Genomic DNA, 17884 nt, shown 5'->3' with positions numbered 1-17884 from the left:
TAGTAAACAAACTTCTTAAATATCAAATCAGAATAGCTCGATAAAAGTAAATCAATTTGAAAGAAATATTCTATAAAATGTTTTGTAGAACTTAGTTTTATAAAGTTTTCACAGAGATGAAATTGATGTTTTCCCACATTATATATCCTTTCCTAGAACTATTAAATTTCTCAGGATGAGGATATATGGTATTCTCACAACTTGCAATTATTATATTTCTAGGAACTTTTAGGTAAATGCAACTAATATCTGTATAAAATCAGCCTTGAGGAGCAGAGTAATTCCTCTGTAGGCTGCTAAAATTATTTAGTATTTTCTACCCAGGAACCACACGGTGTTTAAGGTTTTGCTTATTGTTGGTTGGCTTATGCCCCCAAAGAAAAAAGACTGAAGATACAGTAGTGAAAATTTTGGTTAAGCTTTATTGGTTGCCTTGAATAGAGAAACCTAATAAAAAACAACTCATTGCAAATATTTAACTGTACACACTTAATGCAAGGATTTAAGTGCTGAAGGGAAGTAGAGAGATACCTTGCCTTGAAGGGGCTTGTGCTCTGATAGAGAAACTAGGACAAATATTATATATACGGTAAAACGTAAGTACTATGAAGTGCCTGTTGTTCTAGCTCAGCATTTAGCATATTATTGTGAACATATATATTTGTAAATCTGTCTTTTGTGCTAGGATGGCAAACTATCAGAGGGAAGGGATGTGTCTTATTCATTACTGAACTCCCCCAACCCAGCACAGAATCAGCATCAACAGGCAAGTGGTCAATAAATACTAGGAAAGCCAGCATGGGAGAGGTATATGCTGTAGTGAGAAGTCAGAACTAGAGACAGAGGATGACAACACCAGGGAGATGTCAAGTTTCGGTTGCTTTTGAAATATGAGTAGAATGTATCTGGTAGAGATTGGTTAGGGTGAGGAAAAGAATTCAAGGGAAAAAAAGGACCATGTTTAAAAGCACAGAGATAAAAAATTTAAAAGGATTCTAGGAAAGCACATATTTGTGTTTGGTTAGAACAGAGGTAAGTATACAGCAGTCCCATCGACCTGTCCAGACAGGTAAACTGGGACCCGACTATAGCAAGCTTAACTGTCAGGTGAGAAAGTCTACCTGGTGGGCATTTAAGATTCTGAGCAGAAAAATGACAATCAGACTTGTGCTTTAGGAAGATAAATCTAGCAGCGGGTTTGTACGGAAGGGATAAACCAGATGCAAATTATATGGCAAGTGGTTCAATTTGTTAATATTTCTTTTATTGTGGTAAAATTTTAAATAGCATGAAATTTACTATTTTAACTATTTCTAAGTGTACAGTTCCGTGGCTTTAAGTATATTCACAATGTTGCACAACCATCACCACCAACTCCAGAACTTTTTCCATCACCCCAGACTTAAAACTCTGTACCCATTAAACAAGAACTCCCCATTCTCCCCTCCCCCAGTCCCTGGTAATCACTATTCTACATTCTGTCTTTATGAATTTGACTATTCTAGGTACCTCATGTAAGTGGACCATACAATATTTGTCCTTTTGTGACTGGCTTATTTCACTTAGCATAATACCTTAAAGGTTCATCTATGCTGTAGCATGTGTCAGAATTCCCTTCTTTCTTAAGGTTGAATAATACTCCAATGTATGTATATACCATATTTTGTTCATCCAATCATCTATCAATGAATTTGAGTTGTTTCCACCTTTTGGCTCTTGTGAATAACGCTGCTATGAACATTATTTTGCTAGTATTTTGTTGAGGATTTTTTATATTTATATTCACCAGGGATATTGGTCTTTAATTTTCTTATAATGTCTCTGCCTTGTTTTGGTCTCAGGATAATGTTGCTCTCATAAAATGACTTGGGTTCTTCCCGCTCCTATTTTCTGGAAGAGACTGCAGAATTGGTATTATTTCTTCCTTGAATGTCTGGTAGAATTCACCAGTGAAATTGTCTGGGCCTGGAGTTCTCTTTGTTAGAAAGCTTTTAACTACAAATTTGATTTCTTTGATAGATATGGGACTATTCAGGTTATTTATTCCTGAGTACGGTTTGGTGATTTGTGTTTTTCAAGGCATTAGTCCATTTCATCTAAGTTGTCAAACTTATGGGCATGGGGTGGTTCACAGTATTTCCCTCGTCCTTTCAGTGTCCACGGAGATCCCGCTCTCATTCCTGACACTGCTCATTTGCATCCCCTCTCTCTCTCTTTTCTTCCCTGGATCAGTCTGGCCAGGGGTTTAGGTTTATCAGTTTTACTCTTTTCAAAGAACCAGCTTTGGGTTTCACCGATTTTCTCTACTCTCTATTTCACTGATTTCTGCTCTTATTTTTGATTTCCTTCCTTCTGCTTGCTTTGGGTTTACTTTGCTCTTCTCTTTCTAGTTTCTTAAGGTGGAACCTGAATTACTCGTTTGAGACCTTTCCCCTTTCCTAAGTATTTGACGCTATAAATTTCCCCCTAAGCCCAACTTCAGTTGCATCTGACATGTATTTTCATCTTTATTCAGCTCATTTTCTAATTTTGCTCCCTCTTTGACACATGAGTTATTTTAGAAGTGTGTTGTTTAATTTCAAAATATTTGGGGATGTTCCAGATATCTTCCTGTTACTGATTTCTAGTTCAATTCCTTTGTGGTCAGAGAGCATACTTTGTTTGATTTCCATTTCTTTAAAAATTTTAAGGTTTTTTTTATGACCCATGATAAAGTTGACCTTGGGTACTGTCCCATGAGCACTTACAAAGAGGCTGTATTCTGCTGTGGCTGGGTGGAATGTTCGATAAATGTCAATTACATCAAGTGAGTTGACAGTGTTGTTCAAGTCTTCCACAGCCTTGCTGTTTTGTTTATTCTACCAATTATAGAAAGTGGAATATACACACACACACACACACATATGTATATTCTTTTTCAGATTCTTTTCCATTATAGGTTATTACAGAATATTGAGTATAGTTCCCTGTGCTATATACAGCAGGTCCTTGTTGCTTATGTATTTTATATATAGTAGTGTGTGTATGTTACTCCCAAATGGCTTTCTTTTAATTAGCATTTCCATGGTTTGTCTCCCCTGTTTTTTGCTGTTGGTACTTCCTTCCTTGCCTTCTTTTGGATTATGTAAAATTTTTTTAGTATTCAATTTTATCTATTGGTTCTCTCTCTGTTTTCTTTTTTTTAGTGGCTGCTCTAGGAATCACACTATACATATCTAACTTTTCACAGCCTTACAAAAGGCTTTACAACTATATAGGTCCCTGTCCTCTTCCCCTTAACCTTTCAGTTGTCACATGTCCCATCTACCTACCATGAAACCCTCCTATAACTTTTGCCTTCGATCGTCACTTGCGTTTTAAAGAATCTGAGGGTAGAAAAAATAAATCTACTCTCCTGACCCATGTTTTTACTACTTCTGTTGCTCCTCCTTCATCCCGAGGCCCTGACCTTCCTTTGGTATCACTTCCCTTCAGTCTGAAGAACTTCTTTTAGCATTTGCTTTAGAGCAGGTCTGCTGACAAAAAAGGACTGTAGATTTTCCTTTATCTGAGAGTACCTTTATTTTACCTCCCTTCCTAAGGAACATTTTCACTGGAGACAGAATTCTAGGTTGATAGTTCTTTTATTTCGGCACTGTCTTCCAGACTCCAAGAGAAATCTGTAGTCGTTCAAGGCATTGTTCTCCTATATGTATCATTTCTGGTTGCTTTCAAGGTTTTTTGTTTGTTTTTTAAAGTCTGTTTTTCAGCAGTTTGATTATGATATTTATGGGCATGGTTTTCTTTGGGTTTATCCTGTTTGGGGTTTACTGAGTTTCTTGAATCCATACATTTGTGTCTCACCAAATTTGGAAAGTTTTCAGCTATTATTTCTTCAAATACTTTTTTTACACCGGTCTTTTTCTCCTTTTATGGGACTCCAGTGACACAAATTCAGACCTTTTGTTACAGCCCCACAGGTTTGTGAGGCTTTTTTTTTTAATCTTTTTCCTGTACATTCTTCAGGTTGGATAATATCTATTGATGGGTCTTCAAGTTCACTGACTCTTCTTTCCCCTGCCATCTCTATTCTGCTATCAAAGCCACTCACTGGGTACTCTATTATTCAGTTCCGAATGTTCCCTTTGGTTTTTTTACACTATTTCTCTGCTGAGAATTTCCATCTTTCCATTCATTTCTGAGGACTCCATTCTATCTCACAGGGCACAGTAATAGTAACAGCCTTAAAGCCACTGTCCTATAACTCCAGCATGTGGGTCATCTCTGGGTGGCCATCTGCTGACTTTCCCAGTGAGAGTTGTCAGATTTTCCCAGTTCTTTGTATGAGCAGTAATTCTGTGTTATATCTTGGACATCTTGATGATGTTGTGAGACTCTGAGTCTTCTGAAAACCCACCGAAGAGTGTTGATTTTGTTTAGAAGGCAATCGATTTGTTCAGATTTAGACAGGACTCTCCATCCTGCCTTTTGTGGGCAACGGTTCCCATGTCAGCTCCATTTTCAGAGCTGTGTCTGCCCCGTGCATACACCACTCAGGTGTTGGTCTGGAGATGGGTGGTTGTCTACACCGTGGGTTAGTTCTCAAAGCCTCGGCTATGCTTCTTTGGCTCTGTTACATGTATGTGATACTCACGGGTGAGACCAGCACCCATGTCAGTTCCCATACAGAATTAGGGGATCTCCTCATCCAGCTCTCTCTCCAGCTCACGGGGGTCCTTCTCCCCAGTCTTCAGGCCACAAAGTCTGGGTTTCTCTCAGAGTTTAGCTTCTCACACTGTCAGACTGTCTGTGTAGCTTGGGCTACTCACTGGGTGAAGCAAAGAAATATCAACTACACTCTTGAGACCACAGGAGCCCTTGTTTGCAGTTCCTCTGGCAGACACAGACTTTTCTTGGGATCCTCACGGGCCTGTCCCTGCCGCAGTGGCAGCTCAGGTTAGTGTCGCAGCTGGCTTCGAGTAGGGCTGGGAGGGAAAGAGGGAGGCCATTTCTCCAGTCCTCAGTCCACAGAGATGTTGCTCTTGGTTTTTGTCGTTTCTGTCCATAGTTCTGTGACGTGGCTCACTCTCGAGTCAAAGTCAGGGGACAAAGAAGGGAAGAATAAGTCAGGAGACTAGCCACCATTCTGGTTATTCTTCAAGTTCTGACTTCCCTCACCAATATGCCTGTTATTGTTTACTTTCAGAATCCTCAGGCTTTTTGGTTTTTTGTTTTGTATTCTGTCCAGAACTTTTCGTTGTAACCAGTGGGAGAGGTATGTCGTTGTGAACTTACGCTACTTTGGCTGGTGCCGGAAGCTTATGCTCTCGTTCTCAGGAGCTATGAGCCAGCCCAGGTAACAGGTAATGGAAGTCTGGGCTGGAACGGATGTGGGACTATAAGGAGAAAAGGGCTGTGCAAACAGTATGGAGCTGAGACTTGGCAACGGGCTGGGAAGGCCTCAAGCTTCACTTTACCATTACCACACGCTAAAATGCATTTCATACAAGACCTAGCATTTTTTCTTTTTAATAATAACGCCTTTATTATTATTATTTTTGGTTGTGCCACCCGGCGTGTGAGATCTTACTTCCCCAAACAGGGATGGAACCTGTGCCCCCTGCAGTGGAAGCACGGAGTCTTAACCACTGGACCGCCAGGGAAGTCCCAGGAAGACCTAGCATTACAAACGATCTGTGAATATACATGGGCACTAGAAGTCCTCTGCCTCACTGCTAAGGAGGTTTTACTCTTGGGGTCTACACAAGTTTTACTCTTGAACTGATTTTCCTACAGAAATAATGCTATCCAAACTGGTGCTGTATTTCATATGCACATCATTATAATGTTAGTGTGCTATTATCAGTTGACTTAGAAACTTAACCACCAACTAAAATATTGTTTTTATGAATGTATTCTGATATCCAATTATATTTTTATCAAAATAAAACATATCTATAATTTTAAATATCAAATACTGTAAGGTTTTATAACAAATAGCAGATCAATTCTCTAGCCATTATAGTCCTGATTACCACTCCCTAAAAGCAACCTTTTCCGTGACAGTTATTTCTGCTCTCCATTTATTTCTCATCCAATTTTTTTCCTAGTATGTAAACCTCTTTTCCTATATATCACGTATACACTACCTCTTGATTCTTTTGTTTTTGTTTTTGTTTTTTTTTGTTTGTTTGTTTTTTTATACTGCAGGTTCTTATTAGGCATCAGTTTTATACACATCAGTGTATACATGTCAATCCCAATCGCCCAGTTCAGCACACCACCATCCCCACCTCACTGCAGTTTTCCCCCCTTGGTGTCCATATGTCCATTCTCTACATCTGTGTCTCAACTTCTGCCCTGCAAACTGGCTAATCTGTACCATTTTTCTAGGTTCCGCATACATGCATTAATATACGATATTTGTTTTTCTCTTTCTGACTTACTTCACTCTGTATGACAGTCTCTAGATCCATCCACGTCTCAACAAATGACTCAATTTCGTTCCTTTTTATGGCTGAGTAATATTCCATTGTATATATGTACCACAACTTCTTTATCCATTCGTCTGTTGATGGGCATTTAGGTTGCTTCCATGACCTGGCTATTGTAAATAGTGCTGCAATGAACATTCGGGTGCATGTGTCTTTTTGAATTACGGTTTTCTCTGGGTATATGCCCAGTAGTGGGATTGCTGGGTCATATGGTAATTCTATTTTTAGTTTTTTAAGGAACCTCCATATTGTTCTCCATAGTGGCTGTATCAATTTACATTCCCACCAACAGTGCAAGAGGTTTCCCTTTTCTCCACACCCTCTCCAGCATTTGTTGTTTGTAGATTTTCTGATGATGCCCATTCTAACAGGAGGTGATACCTCATTGTAGTTTTGATTTGTATTTCTCTAATAATTAGTGATGTTGAGCATCTTTTCATGTGCTTCGTGGCCGTCTGTATGTCTTCTTTGGAGAAATGTCTATTTAGGTCTTCTGCCCATTTTTGGATTGGGGTGTTTGTTTCTTTGACATTGAGCTGAAGGAGCTGTTTATATATTTTGGAGATTAATCCTTTGTCCGTTGATTCATTTGCAAATATTTTCTCCCATTCTGAGGGTTGTCTTTTCGTCTTGTTTATGGTTTCCTTTGCTGTGCAAAAGCTTTGAAGTTTCATTAGGTCCCACTTGTTTATTTTTGTTTTTATTTCCATTACTCTAGGAGGTGGATCAAAAAAGATCTTGCTGTGATTTATGTCAAAGAGTGTTCTTCCTATGTCTTCCTCTAAGAGTTTTATAGTGTCCAGTCTTATATTTAGGTCTCTAATCCATTTTGAGTTTATTTTTGTGTATGGTGTTAGGGAGTATTCTAATTTCATTCTTTTACATGTAGCTGTCCAGTTTTCCCAGCACCACTTATTGAAGAGACTGTCTTTTCTCCATTGTATATCTTTGCCTCCTTTGTCATAGATTAGTTGACCATAGGTGCGTGGGTTAATCTCTGGGCTTTCTATCTTGTTCCATTGATCTATGTTTCTGTTTTTGTGCCAGTACCATATTGTCTTGATTACTGTAGCTTTGTAGTATAGTCTGAAGTCAGGGAGTCTGATTCCTCCAGCTCCATTTTTTCCCCTCAAGACTGCTTTGGCTATTCGGGGTCTTTTGTGTCTCCATACAAATTTTAAGATGATTTGTTCTAGCTCCGTAAAAAATGCCATTGGTAATTTGATAGGGATTGCACTGAATCTGTAGATTGCTTTGGGTAGTATACTCATTTTCACAATGTTGATTCTTCCAATCCAAGAACATGGTATATCTCTCCATCTGTTGGTATCATCTTTAATTTCTTTCATCAGTGTCTTATAGTTTTCTGCATACAGGTCTTTTGTCTCCCTAGGTAGGTTTATTCCTAGGTATTTTATTCTTTTTGTTGCAATGGTAAATGGGAGTGTTTCCATAATTTCTCTTTCAGATTTTTCATCATTAGTGTATAGGAATGCAAGAGATTTCTGTGCATTAATTTTGTATCCTGCAACTTTACCATATTCATTAATTAGCTCTAGCAGTTTTCTGGTGGCAGTTTTAGGATTCTCTATGTATAGTATCATGTCATCCGCAAACAGTGACAGTTTTACTTCTTCTTTTCCAATTTGTATTCCTTTTATTTCTTTTTCTTCTCTGATTGCCGTGGCTAGGACTTCCAGAACTATGTTGAATAATAGTGGTGAGAGTGGACATCCTTGTCTCGTTCCTGATCTTAGAGGAAATGCTTTCAGTTTTTCACCATTGAGAATGATGTTTGCTGTGGGTTTGTCATATATGGCCTTTATTATGTTGAGGTAGGTTCCCTCTATGCCCACTTTCTGGAGAGTTTTTATCAGAAATGGGTGTTGAATTTTGTCAAAAGCTTTTTCTGCATCTATTGAGATGATCATATGGTTTTTATTCTTCAATTTGTTAATATGGTGTATCACATTGATTGATTTGCGTATATTGAAGAATCCTTGCATCCCTGGGATAAATCCCACTTGATCGTGGTGTATGATCCTTTTAATGTGTTGTTGGATTCTGTTTGCTAGTATTTTGTTGAGGATTTTTGCATCTATATTCATCAGTGATATTGGTCTGTAATTTTCTTTTTTTGTAGTGTCTTTGTCTGGTTTTGGTATCAGGGTGATGGTGGCCTCATAGAATGAGTTTGGGAGTGTTCCTTCCTCTGCAATTTTTTGGAAGAGTTTGAGAAGGATGGGTGTTAGCTCTTCTCTAAATGTTTGATAGAATTCACCTGTGAAGCCATCTGGTCCTGGACTTTTGTTTGTTGGAAGATTTTTAATCACAGTTTCAATTTCATTACTTGTGATTGGTCTGTTCATATTTTCTGTTTCTTCCTGATTCCGTCTTGGAAGGTTATACCTTTCTAAGAATTTGTCCATTTCTTCCAGGTTGTCCATTTTATTGGCATAAAGTTGCTTGTAGTAGTCTCTTAGGATGCTTTGTATTTCTGTGGTGTCTGTTGTAACTTCTCCTTTTTCATTTCTGATTTTATTGATTTGAGTCCTCTCCCTCTTTTTCTTGATGAGTCTGGCTAATGGCTTATCAATTTTGTTTATCTTCTCAAAGAACCAACTTTTAGTTTTATTGATCTTTGCTATTGTTTTCTTTGTTTCTATTTCATTTATTTCTGCTCTGATCTTTATGATTTCTTTCCTTCTGCTAACTTTGGGTTTTGTTTGTTCTTCTTTCTCTAGTTTCTTTAGGTGTAAGGTTAGATTGTTTACTTGAGATTTTTCTTGTTTCTTTAGGTAGGCTTGTATAGCTATAAACTTCCCTCTTAGAACCGCTTTTGCTGCATCCCATAGGTTTTGGGTCGTCGTGTTTTCATTGTCATTTGTCTCTAGGTACTTTTTTATTTCCTCTTTGATTTCTTCAGTGATCTCTTGGTTATTTAGTAACGTATTGTTTAGCCTCCATGTGTTTGTCCTTTTTACGTTTTTTCCCCTGTAATTCATTTCTAATCTCATAGCGTTGTGGTCAGAAAAGATGCTTGATATGATTTCAATTTTCTTAAATTTACTGAGGCTTGATTTGTGACCCAAGATGTGATCTATCCTGGAGAATGTTCCGTGCGCACTTGAGAAGAACGTGTAATCTGCTGTTTTTGGATGGAATGTCCTATATATATCAATTAAATCTATCTGGTCTATTGTGTCATTTAAAGCTTCTGTTTCCTTATTTATTTTCATTTTGGATGATCTGTCCATTGGTGTAAGTGAGGTGTTAAAGTCCCCCACTATGATTGTGTTACTGTCGATTTCCTCTTTTATAGCTGTTAGCAGTTGCCTTATGTATTGAGGTGCTCCTATGTTGGGTGCATATATATTTATAATTGTTATATCTTCTTCTTGGATTGATCCCTGGATCATTATGTAGTGTCCTTCCTTGTCTCTTGTAACATTCTTTATTTTAAAGTCTATTTTATCTGATATGAGTATAGCTAGTCCAGCTTTCTTTTGATTTCCATTTGCATGGAATATCTTTTTCCATCCCCTCACTTTCAGTCTGTATGTGTCCCTAGGTCTAAAGTGGGTCTCTTGTAGACAGCATATATATGGGTCTTGTTTTTGTATCCATTCAGCCAGTCTATGTCTTTTGGTTGGGGCATTTAATCCATTCACGTTTAAGGTAATTATCGATATGTATGTTCCTATGACCATTTTCTTAATTGTTTTGGGTTTGTTTTTGTAGGTCCTTTTCTTCTCTTGTGTTTCCCACTTAGAGAAGTTCCTTTAGCATTTGTTGTAGAGCTGGTTTGGTGGTGCTGAATTCTCTTAGCTTTTGCTTGTCTGTAAAGCTTTTGATTTCTCCATCAAATCTAAATGAGATCCTTGCCGGGTAGAGTAATCTTGGTTGTAGGTTCTTCCCTTTCATCACTTTAAGTATATCATGCCACTCCCTTCTGGCTTGTAGAGTTTCTGCTGAGAAATCAGCTGTTAACCTTATGGGAGTTCCCTTGTATGTTATTTGTCGTTTTTCCCTTGCTGCTTTCAATAATTTTTCTTTGTCTTTAATTTTTGCCACTTTGATTACTATGTGTCTCGGCGTGTTTCTCCTTGGGTTTATTCTGTATGGGACTCTCTGTGCTTCCTGGACTTGGGTGGCTATTTCCTTTCCCATGTTAGGGAAGTTTTCGACTATAATCTCTTCAAATATTTTCTCTGGTCCTTTCTCTCTCTCTTCTCCTTCTGGGACCCCTATAATGCGAATGTTGTTGCGTTTAATGTTGTCCCAGAGGTCTCTTAGGCTGTCTTCATTTCTTTTCATTCTTTTTTCTTTAGTTTGTTCCACAGCAGTGAATTCCACCATTCTGTCTTCCAGGTCACTTATCCGTTCTTCTGCCTCAGTTATTCTGCTATTGATTTCTTCTAGTGTAGTTTTCATTTCAGTTATTGTATTGGTCATCTCTGTTTGTTTGTTCTTTAATTCTTCTAGGTCTTTGTTAATCATTTCTTGCATCTTCTCAATCTTTGCCTCCATTCTTATTCCGAGGTCCTGGATCATCTTCACTATCATTATTCTGAATTCTTTTTCTGGAAGGTTGCCTATCTCCACTTCATTTAGTTGTTTTTCTGGGGTTTTTTCTTGTTCCTTCATCTGGTACATAGCCCTCTGCCTTTTCATCTTCTCTATCTTTCTGTAACTACCTCTTGATTCTTAAGAAAAATCCATTGAAGAGGATTTAGTTCTCTGACAATACACACACACTCTCACACACAAACACACACACACACTTTCCCCCTTCCTTCCAATGTAAGTATAACACCATTTCACATTTAGTGTTATCATTTATGATCAGCAGAGCCAAATAGTGTACTATGATTATACTTCCTTTCTTGTACAGTATTTTGCTTTCCCAGGAATTAAGAATTGCCTCCTTTTGTTTTGTTTTTTTTTTTTACCCTCTCTGTTTTTAATGTTCTTATATCATTACCAAAATCACTGCAAACGGAACTGTAAATGTCCCAAGAGATTCAAACTCTCAGGTGTAAATTTCTTCTTGGACATGCTTCCTGAAGCCTTCCACCTCCCTACTTTTAGACTGACTCATCTTTAGTTCAGTTGCATAGGGGTCATGATGGGACTCCTCTTTACCACTCTTCTCAGAACTCCTTTACCTCCAACTTGTGCTTGGATCCCCCTTTTCCTGGATGGCTTATGTATCTGTCGTAACAGCCCAAGTTATGCTGGAGTAACAAATGACCCCCAAATCTCAATGGCTTACAATGACAAAGGTTTACTTCTCATACACATTACAAGTCCATCATGGGTCACCTCTGTGCCTTCATTCCAGGACCAGGCTGACACAGCAGCCTCTGCCTGAACACCACGAGTCATCATTGCAGAAGGGAAAGAGACGTGGTCGAACATGTATCTGCTCAGAAGTCACACGTACCACTTCTACCCACATCTCACTGGCCAGGTCAATCCACACAACCATACTTGAGTCCAAAGGGCAACTACACAATATCCTCCCGGAAGGGTCAGTGGGGGAAGAACCAAATTGCACTGTCAAGTCCGACATCAACAGGTCAGAGAGAGTCTTCTGCAGGGCAGTAAGGTTAACAATTGTGAACAACGAAGCTGTCATGGCATGTCTTCCTCTTTCTCGTTTATGCCATTTTTTTCATGAAATCTACCCTCCACCCTTGTGGGTTTATATCTTTACTCTGTTACTGTCATTTCAACAGTTTCAGGAGTGTGTTCGATCTGCCATGTTGAGCCAAAAGTCTGCCAACCAATCACTTTAAAAGGGAACTTCTAGGTCATGGTCTATTTGAAAGATGAGGACTGTCTGTATAATTTTCATTCGGTGTACCATTTTTCATTATTTATAGCAGTTTTTCTCAGATCCTACAAATGTCAATAAAGAATTTAAATTGTATTTCTTTATGAATACAAAACTACCCAATATGGTAAATTCACTTTAAAACTGAGGAGTTTTCTAAAACAGCTTTGATCTAGGTATCTTGATTTTTGCCTTTTCTGATTTGCACTAAGCTCCAAGCTTATGTCTGCAATGAAATCAAGCAGCCCAAAAGAATTTCATTCTAATTCTGTAATCACAGACAATAATATATTCAACATGTTGGCCTAGCTCTGAAATCTACCTGTCACTGCTATCTGTAACTTATCTTAAATATTATGATCTACTCGGGAAAATACAGTTCTAAACTGTATCTCCCTATACCAAAATCTTATTTAGTTCTGAAATGGCAAATACAGCAAACAGCTGCTAGAGGGTAATAATACACAAGAAACAGTCAAATTCGGCTTTTTGTTACATTAGTTTTTATTTGATATTCTCCTTTCTAATAATGGAGATACAGTAGATTCTCAACTTAAAAAAAAAAAAGAAACTCGCTTTTTAACTCTGGAGTGTACACTACAAGACTAAGCATTTCTTAAAAGGTAAACCTTACTCAGACCCATCACTCATGTGTTGGTACTTCCACTGCTTGGGCCTAGACTTCTGGAGCTAGGCTTTCTCAGTTCAAATGCTCTTTCCATCTCAAAACAGTCACAGACCTTGGTAAATTATGTAATCCCTTTAACCTCAGTTTCCTCATTTACAAAATAGGAATAATAGGACTTCTAAGGAAAAGTGATGAGAATTAAATAACCCGTACAGAGCCTTGACATAGTGCCTGGGAGGCAGTAAGCACTCAGTAAATATTTGTTGGGTAAATATTTTCTGTCCTAATTCAACAGGTGCCTTATTTACCTATAAAGCTTACAGAGGTTAAATTCTATGACAACCAGGTTTAAACACTATAAATCCTTTACTGTACTAAAACCATACATTTTGTGTTTGGACGAAATTCAGTTACTTATTATACATCTTTTTTTTTTTTTAGTTAAATGAAGAAAGTTTGAGTTTTCACTTCTTTATTTTGCTCTTCTGAATCCATACAATTCTAGAAAGGGATAGTTATCTCCTCACGTACCAATTTTTTTAACCTAGTGAATCTAAAAAACTCACCACAAACCTGTATCAGCTCTGCCTCTTGACATGTTCCAACCTGGCCTATGACATATATTGGCCAAAGTGAAATGTCAGGACTAAAACAGGGAGATCCTTGACTCGATAGATCTCGAGAGGTAGAGAGTCTTAAAGACCAGTCCTGAGTGAAGCTGGGTTCATTGTTCAAAGGATGATGAATGAATCTATACATCATCAGAGAATATGCAAACCAGATGCAATTATTCCATAGAGTATCAGAATATTTTAAAACATTTGAGAGGCATCTGACACGCTGAAAGCACTGGAGCAAAACCTTCTGGGAACCTCTGATGTCAGAGACTGAAAAGGCTTTTGTAAATAAACGAAATCCAAATGACTATGGCTGCAAAGTCAAGATGTGCCAAATATTAAGGAGAAAAGAAGCAAAATAAACTCAGGAAGGTAAATAGATCCATTCCCTTCCCCTCTTTGTTATTCAACTGATATCATTTGTCTTATGGAAGCTCATTAGAAACACTTTAATACGCAGCCCAAAGGCTGCCTTCAATTTGCACTCATGTTGAACAGTGGAGAGAGCAGTACAGGCCGGTGTAGAAAAAGCAACGGACCTGAAATCAGAACGTGTGGGTCTGCCAGGGCTGCCGCCTCCCTGAGACTCAGTTTTCTCATCTGCAAAACAGCAGGGAGAGTGTCTGCCCCTGAAAGCTGTGATGAGGAAGTGTGGGAAGATGAATGAAAATGCCTGGAACAGTGCCGTCCAGTAGAAACATATGGTGAACCACAAATGTGAGCCACAAATGGAATTTTTAAATAAAAAAATAAAAAGAAGCAGGTGAAATTAATTTTAATAATACTTTTTATTTAACTCAATATATTCAAAATATTACCATTTCAACAGGTAAATCAATATAAGACTACTGAGATTTTTTCACATTCCTTTTTTTTGTACCAAGCCTGTGAAAATCGGTGTGTCTTTGACATTCATAGCTCAGAGTGTAAAATTCAGACCAGCCATCCTAGCCCGTGGGGCGGTACTGGACAGCACAGCCTGGAACCCAGGTGGGGCTGAGCACGTTTACTAGTTCCTAGCAGCTAAACCCTGTGGGACTGAGGAAGGTTATTTTTAAAATTGACCACATTAAAGAGAGTTTGTATTTTCATATCTTCGGTACAGTACATAATATAATATATAATATGTAATATTGTAATAAGAATTTAAAATATTATCTATACCAACTAGACTCAGTATTTATGCAAAATAAGGGCAACCAAAAATTATTATAAGCCACTAATATTCATTCATTTTATATTTAATTTTGTAGTTATTTTGTTTATTAGGATTTGATTACATATTAATCTGACATAGACTCTAATAATCTCAAAAAAAAAAATATAACCTGACATAACAAGCACACAAAAAAATTCAAACAACTACAAGCTACAATTGATTAAACTACACCTTCTGGCAAAGAAACAGGAATAGTAAACAAAATATTTCTCTGTATTACTAAATTTTTCATTTCATAGGACCTGCCATTAGAAAGTCATGTTATATAGTTTTAATAGCTTTCTTATAATTTTTTTCTCGTAAAAGTTTAACTGTATTTTCTAAATAGGATGACCACCTATCACGACAACTTAGTTACATGTGAATATAAGTAAATATAGCATTAAAATGATGCTATATTTACTTCAGAACAATTCAATGGGGTTGAAACATTATATATTACTTGTATTACATTGTTAAGATAACACTGAGTAGTAAACAGAAGGCAAATTCTTGTATCTTGAGCTCAAAGAATGGGGTGGAAAATGTACGGTAACCATTTCTTAACTGCGAGGTCTTTTTGAAAGCCAGCACGGAGCACGTGCACACACGTTTAAGCAGCTATAGTGTGCGCTTGTGTTCTGTGTGGAGATGCTCCTGCCGGTCCTAACGCTCTCATCCGCTTTTCTGTGGGCCGCCCAACAGTCAGCACGAGTGGTCAGATGGGATGCAAGAGTGAAATGGGGACAGAATTCTGGGCAGGCGACTGCTACCTCATTTCAAACCTGACAAGGACCATTTAGTTACCTAATAGAACTTCAACTTTACCAAGTGTTATGAAATTCTTAAGGACCAAAACTCTTTGGACTTTGGTTTTCATTTACTACGTATTCAAAAGATGGTGCTTCTGGAAGACAGGCCCTCTCCCTCAAGCATCTCCTCGGATGCTCAGCCGAAGCGACACACGAGCTGAATGGCTAGTCTAGGTCCTGCAGCACCACCGGGGCGCCCTCTGCGGTCTCCTGGCCAAGGACTCGCCTCCCCCAAGCCCCGCTCAGGCTCACAGCACAAAGCGGTCCAGCTGCAGAGGACGAGGTTTAACTGCTCACGCCATCACATTCACACAGTTTCCGTGTAAACTCTCCCGAGGAAGAAGCTATCCCGCGCCGAGGCGTGTCTCCCAGGCCACCCGTGCTGGCCCCTACAGTCACTGACACTAAACACAACAGTCACACACAGTCTCAAACACGCGTTCAGACTCACATCTGGCATTTCTGTAGAGAAGGAAGGGGTCCTGGAGCTGGAAATCCAGGTCTTTCGTGATGGGCTCTGTCCTATTCTCCATGCTCAGCCTGTTCATGATGGTGAAGCCGTGTTTCGGAGAAGCAGACCTAAAGGTCGCCGGGGGCGGGGGGACACAGAGACACGCTGTTTAGAGCAGAGCACTTCCAGGACAGGGGCATCCGGACACGCCTTCAACCTTTCCGCCCTTTCACCGTGGGCTGCACCAATGTGCGGGACGCATACGGCACGCCGGCCATGCTGGTGCTTTGGTGAAGTCCAGCCCTACTTATTTAACTGTGTGCGTATGTACATATACACAGCTTGTTTCCCTACCTACGCTGTAAGTTCCTTTAAGGCAGAGATGGTAACTACTGATAAAAAAATTATCGACAGACACCTTTAAACAATCTTGACCATTAATACAGAGCGTACATCACAATTACAGAAAATGATAGCGTTGGTCTGAAATTGAAAGCTGTGTAATTTCTTAGAGAAATGATGTAACTCTGGTCAATGAACTTATGAGGAGATATAGTATAATTAAAAGTTTATACAACTTAAAGCAAAGAGCAGATATTTAGTATTCTTCAGTGTAAGGCAAATAGCTTCATAGATAAGCTACTACAAAAATTTTTATCCATAAAACTGTGCATTTAGTAGCTTTTTATTTTTAATTTCATTCAATAAACCTTCAGTGCCTAGTCTCTGTCAGGCAGGAAGAACCCAAATCAAACAGAAACTAACAACTACAAGTGCATCTGTCTACCCTTGGGGGACAGGCCAGATACCAACCCAACTGTGCAACTTCTGCTGACAAACTGGAACATGCATGCTCACACACTGAAACCGAAACAGGCAGGGCCACTGATTTAATCTGGGGCACAGGGTAACAAGCCCACAGAAATGCTGCGAGCAACAGGAAGAAACGGGGTTTATAGCTCAGTTTTATTTCGCCTCTAACCACTTGATTTACTACCTACAGTTTTCTTATGAGACTTCTAATTTTAAAACTGATGGAAGGCAATCCTTGCCTAACTTATTTTACTAAGTGGTAAAGTGGTGCTGGGCATATAATGAATACCAGAAATAATCATGACGATCATTTCAACTTAAATTCTGGGGAAGAATGAAGAGAGACTTCCAAAGATGCCTGTCAGAGGATCCCCAGGAAATCACCAGTGGGTGTAACTCTATTACAGAAAGAGACGGGAGGAAACAAAGACATAATTTTTAAAGTGGGATTAGGTGTTTTTATACAGAATCAGAATTTGACTCTTCCAGCGTCTCATTATCACAACAGGCTTTCGCCCCTCTAATGGTACGGCTACTACACCATCGCACAATTCATAAAATAGACTCAGGGGGTGCGTGTGCCAACTGCTCTAAAGCAACATCTGTAAGTCAAAATACATCACTGGCAGCTCCATCACCTGCGCCCAAAACTCCCTGGTGACCTCCATGAGCTGTCTGTCAACCTCCACCGAGGAAAGACCTCAACGTTCTAGAATCTGGGCTCGGATGGTGGGCAGGCTGGGGCGGGGGAGAGGGATGGGAGAGAGGGCCCTGCTCTTAAGGAGTTAGATGTGGGGAAGAGATTAAGGACTAGGGAAGGATTTGCTTCTCAGTTTAAAGGTTTGTTTAACTGACAGCTCCATGAGCAACTCAAGAGTATATTAAGAAGTACTTGAAAATACCAACCTACGTTTGGCTTTGGTACAAAACAGAAAATACTTGCATAATCTGTTACTCCTCTGCATCAACAAAAGAAGACCCACTAAAAATGCTCTCCTTCCACTCCCACCGTTGCCTCCTGCCCACCCTCCACGCCGAACCTGCCCGGGGCCG

General features: G+C 39.0%; 2 protein-coding genes across 5 annotated transcripts in view; one reads left to right on the top strand and one right to left on the bottom strand.

Moving 5' to 3' along the window:
* CACNA1C (calcium voltage-gated channel subunit alpha1 C) overlaps window positions 1-17884 on the top strand; it is a 557739-nt gene that overhangs the window by 14623 nt on the left and 525232 nt on the right. The window lies entirely within an intron of this gene.
* DCP1B (decapping mRNA 1B) overlaps window positions 1-17884 on the bottom strand; it is a 56253-nt gene that overhangs the window by 31420 nt on the left and 6949 nt on the right. For all 3 annotated transcript variants that reach the window (XM_036865112.1, XM_036865113.1, XM_036865114.1), the window contains exon 3: window positions 16019-16146. In XM_036865112.1, coding sequence (XP_036721007.1) covers window positions 16019-16146 — 128 coding nt within the window. The remainder of the gene's footprint in view (window positions 1-16018; window positions 16147-17884) is intronic.

The sequence above is a fragment of the Balaenoptera musculus genome, chromosome 10, assembly GCF_009873245.2.
Source record: "Balaenoptera musculus isolate JJ_BM4_2016_0621 chromosome 10, mBalMus1.pri.v3, whole genome shotgun sequence".
Lineage (NCBI taxonomy): Eukaryota > Metazoa > Chordata > Mammalia > Artiodactyla > Balaenopteridae > Balaenoptera > Balaenoptera musculus.
Note: the sequence above shows the minus strand (reverse complement) of the source record. Positions and strands in the feature narration are given on the sequence as shown.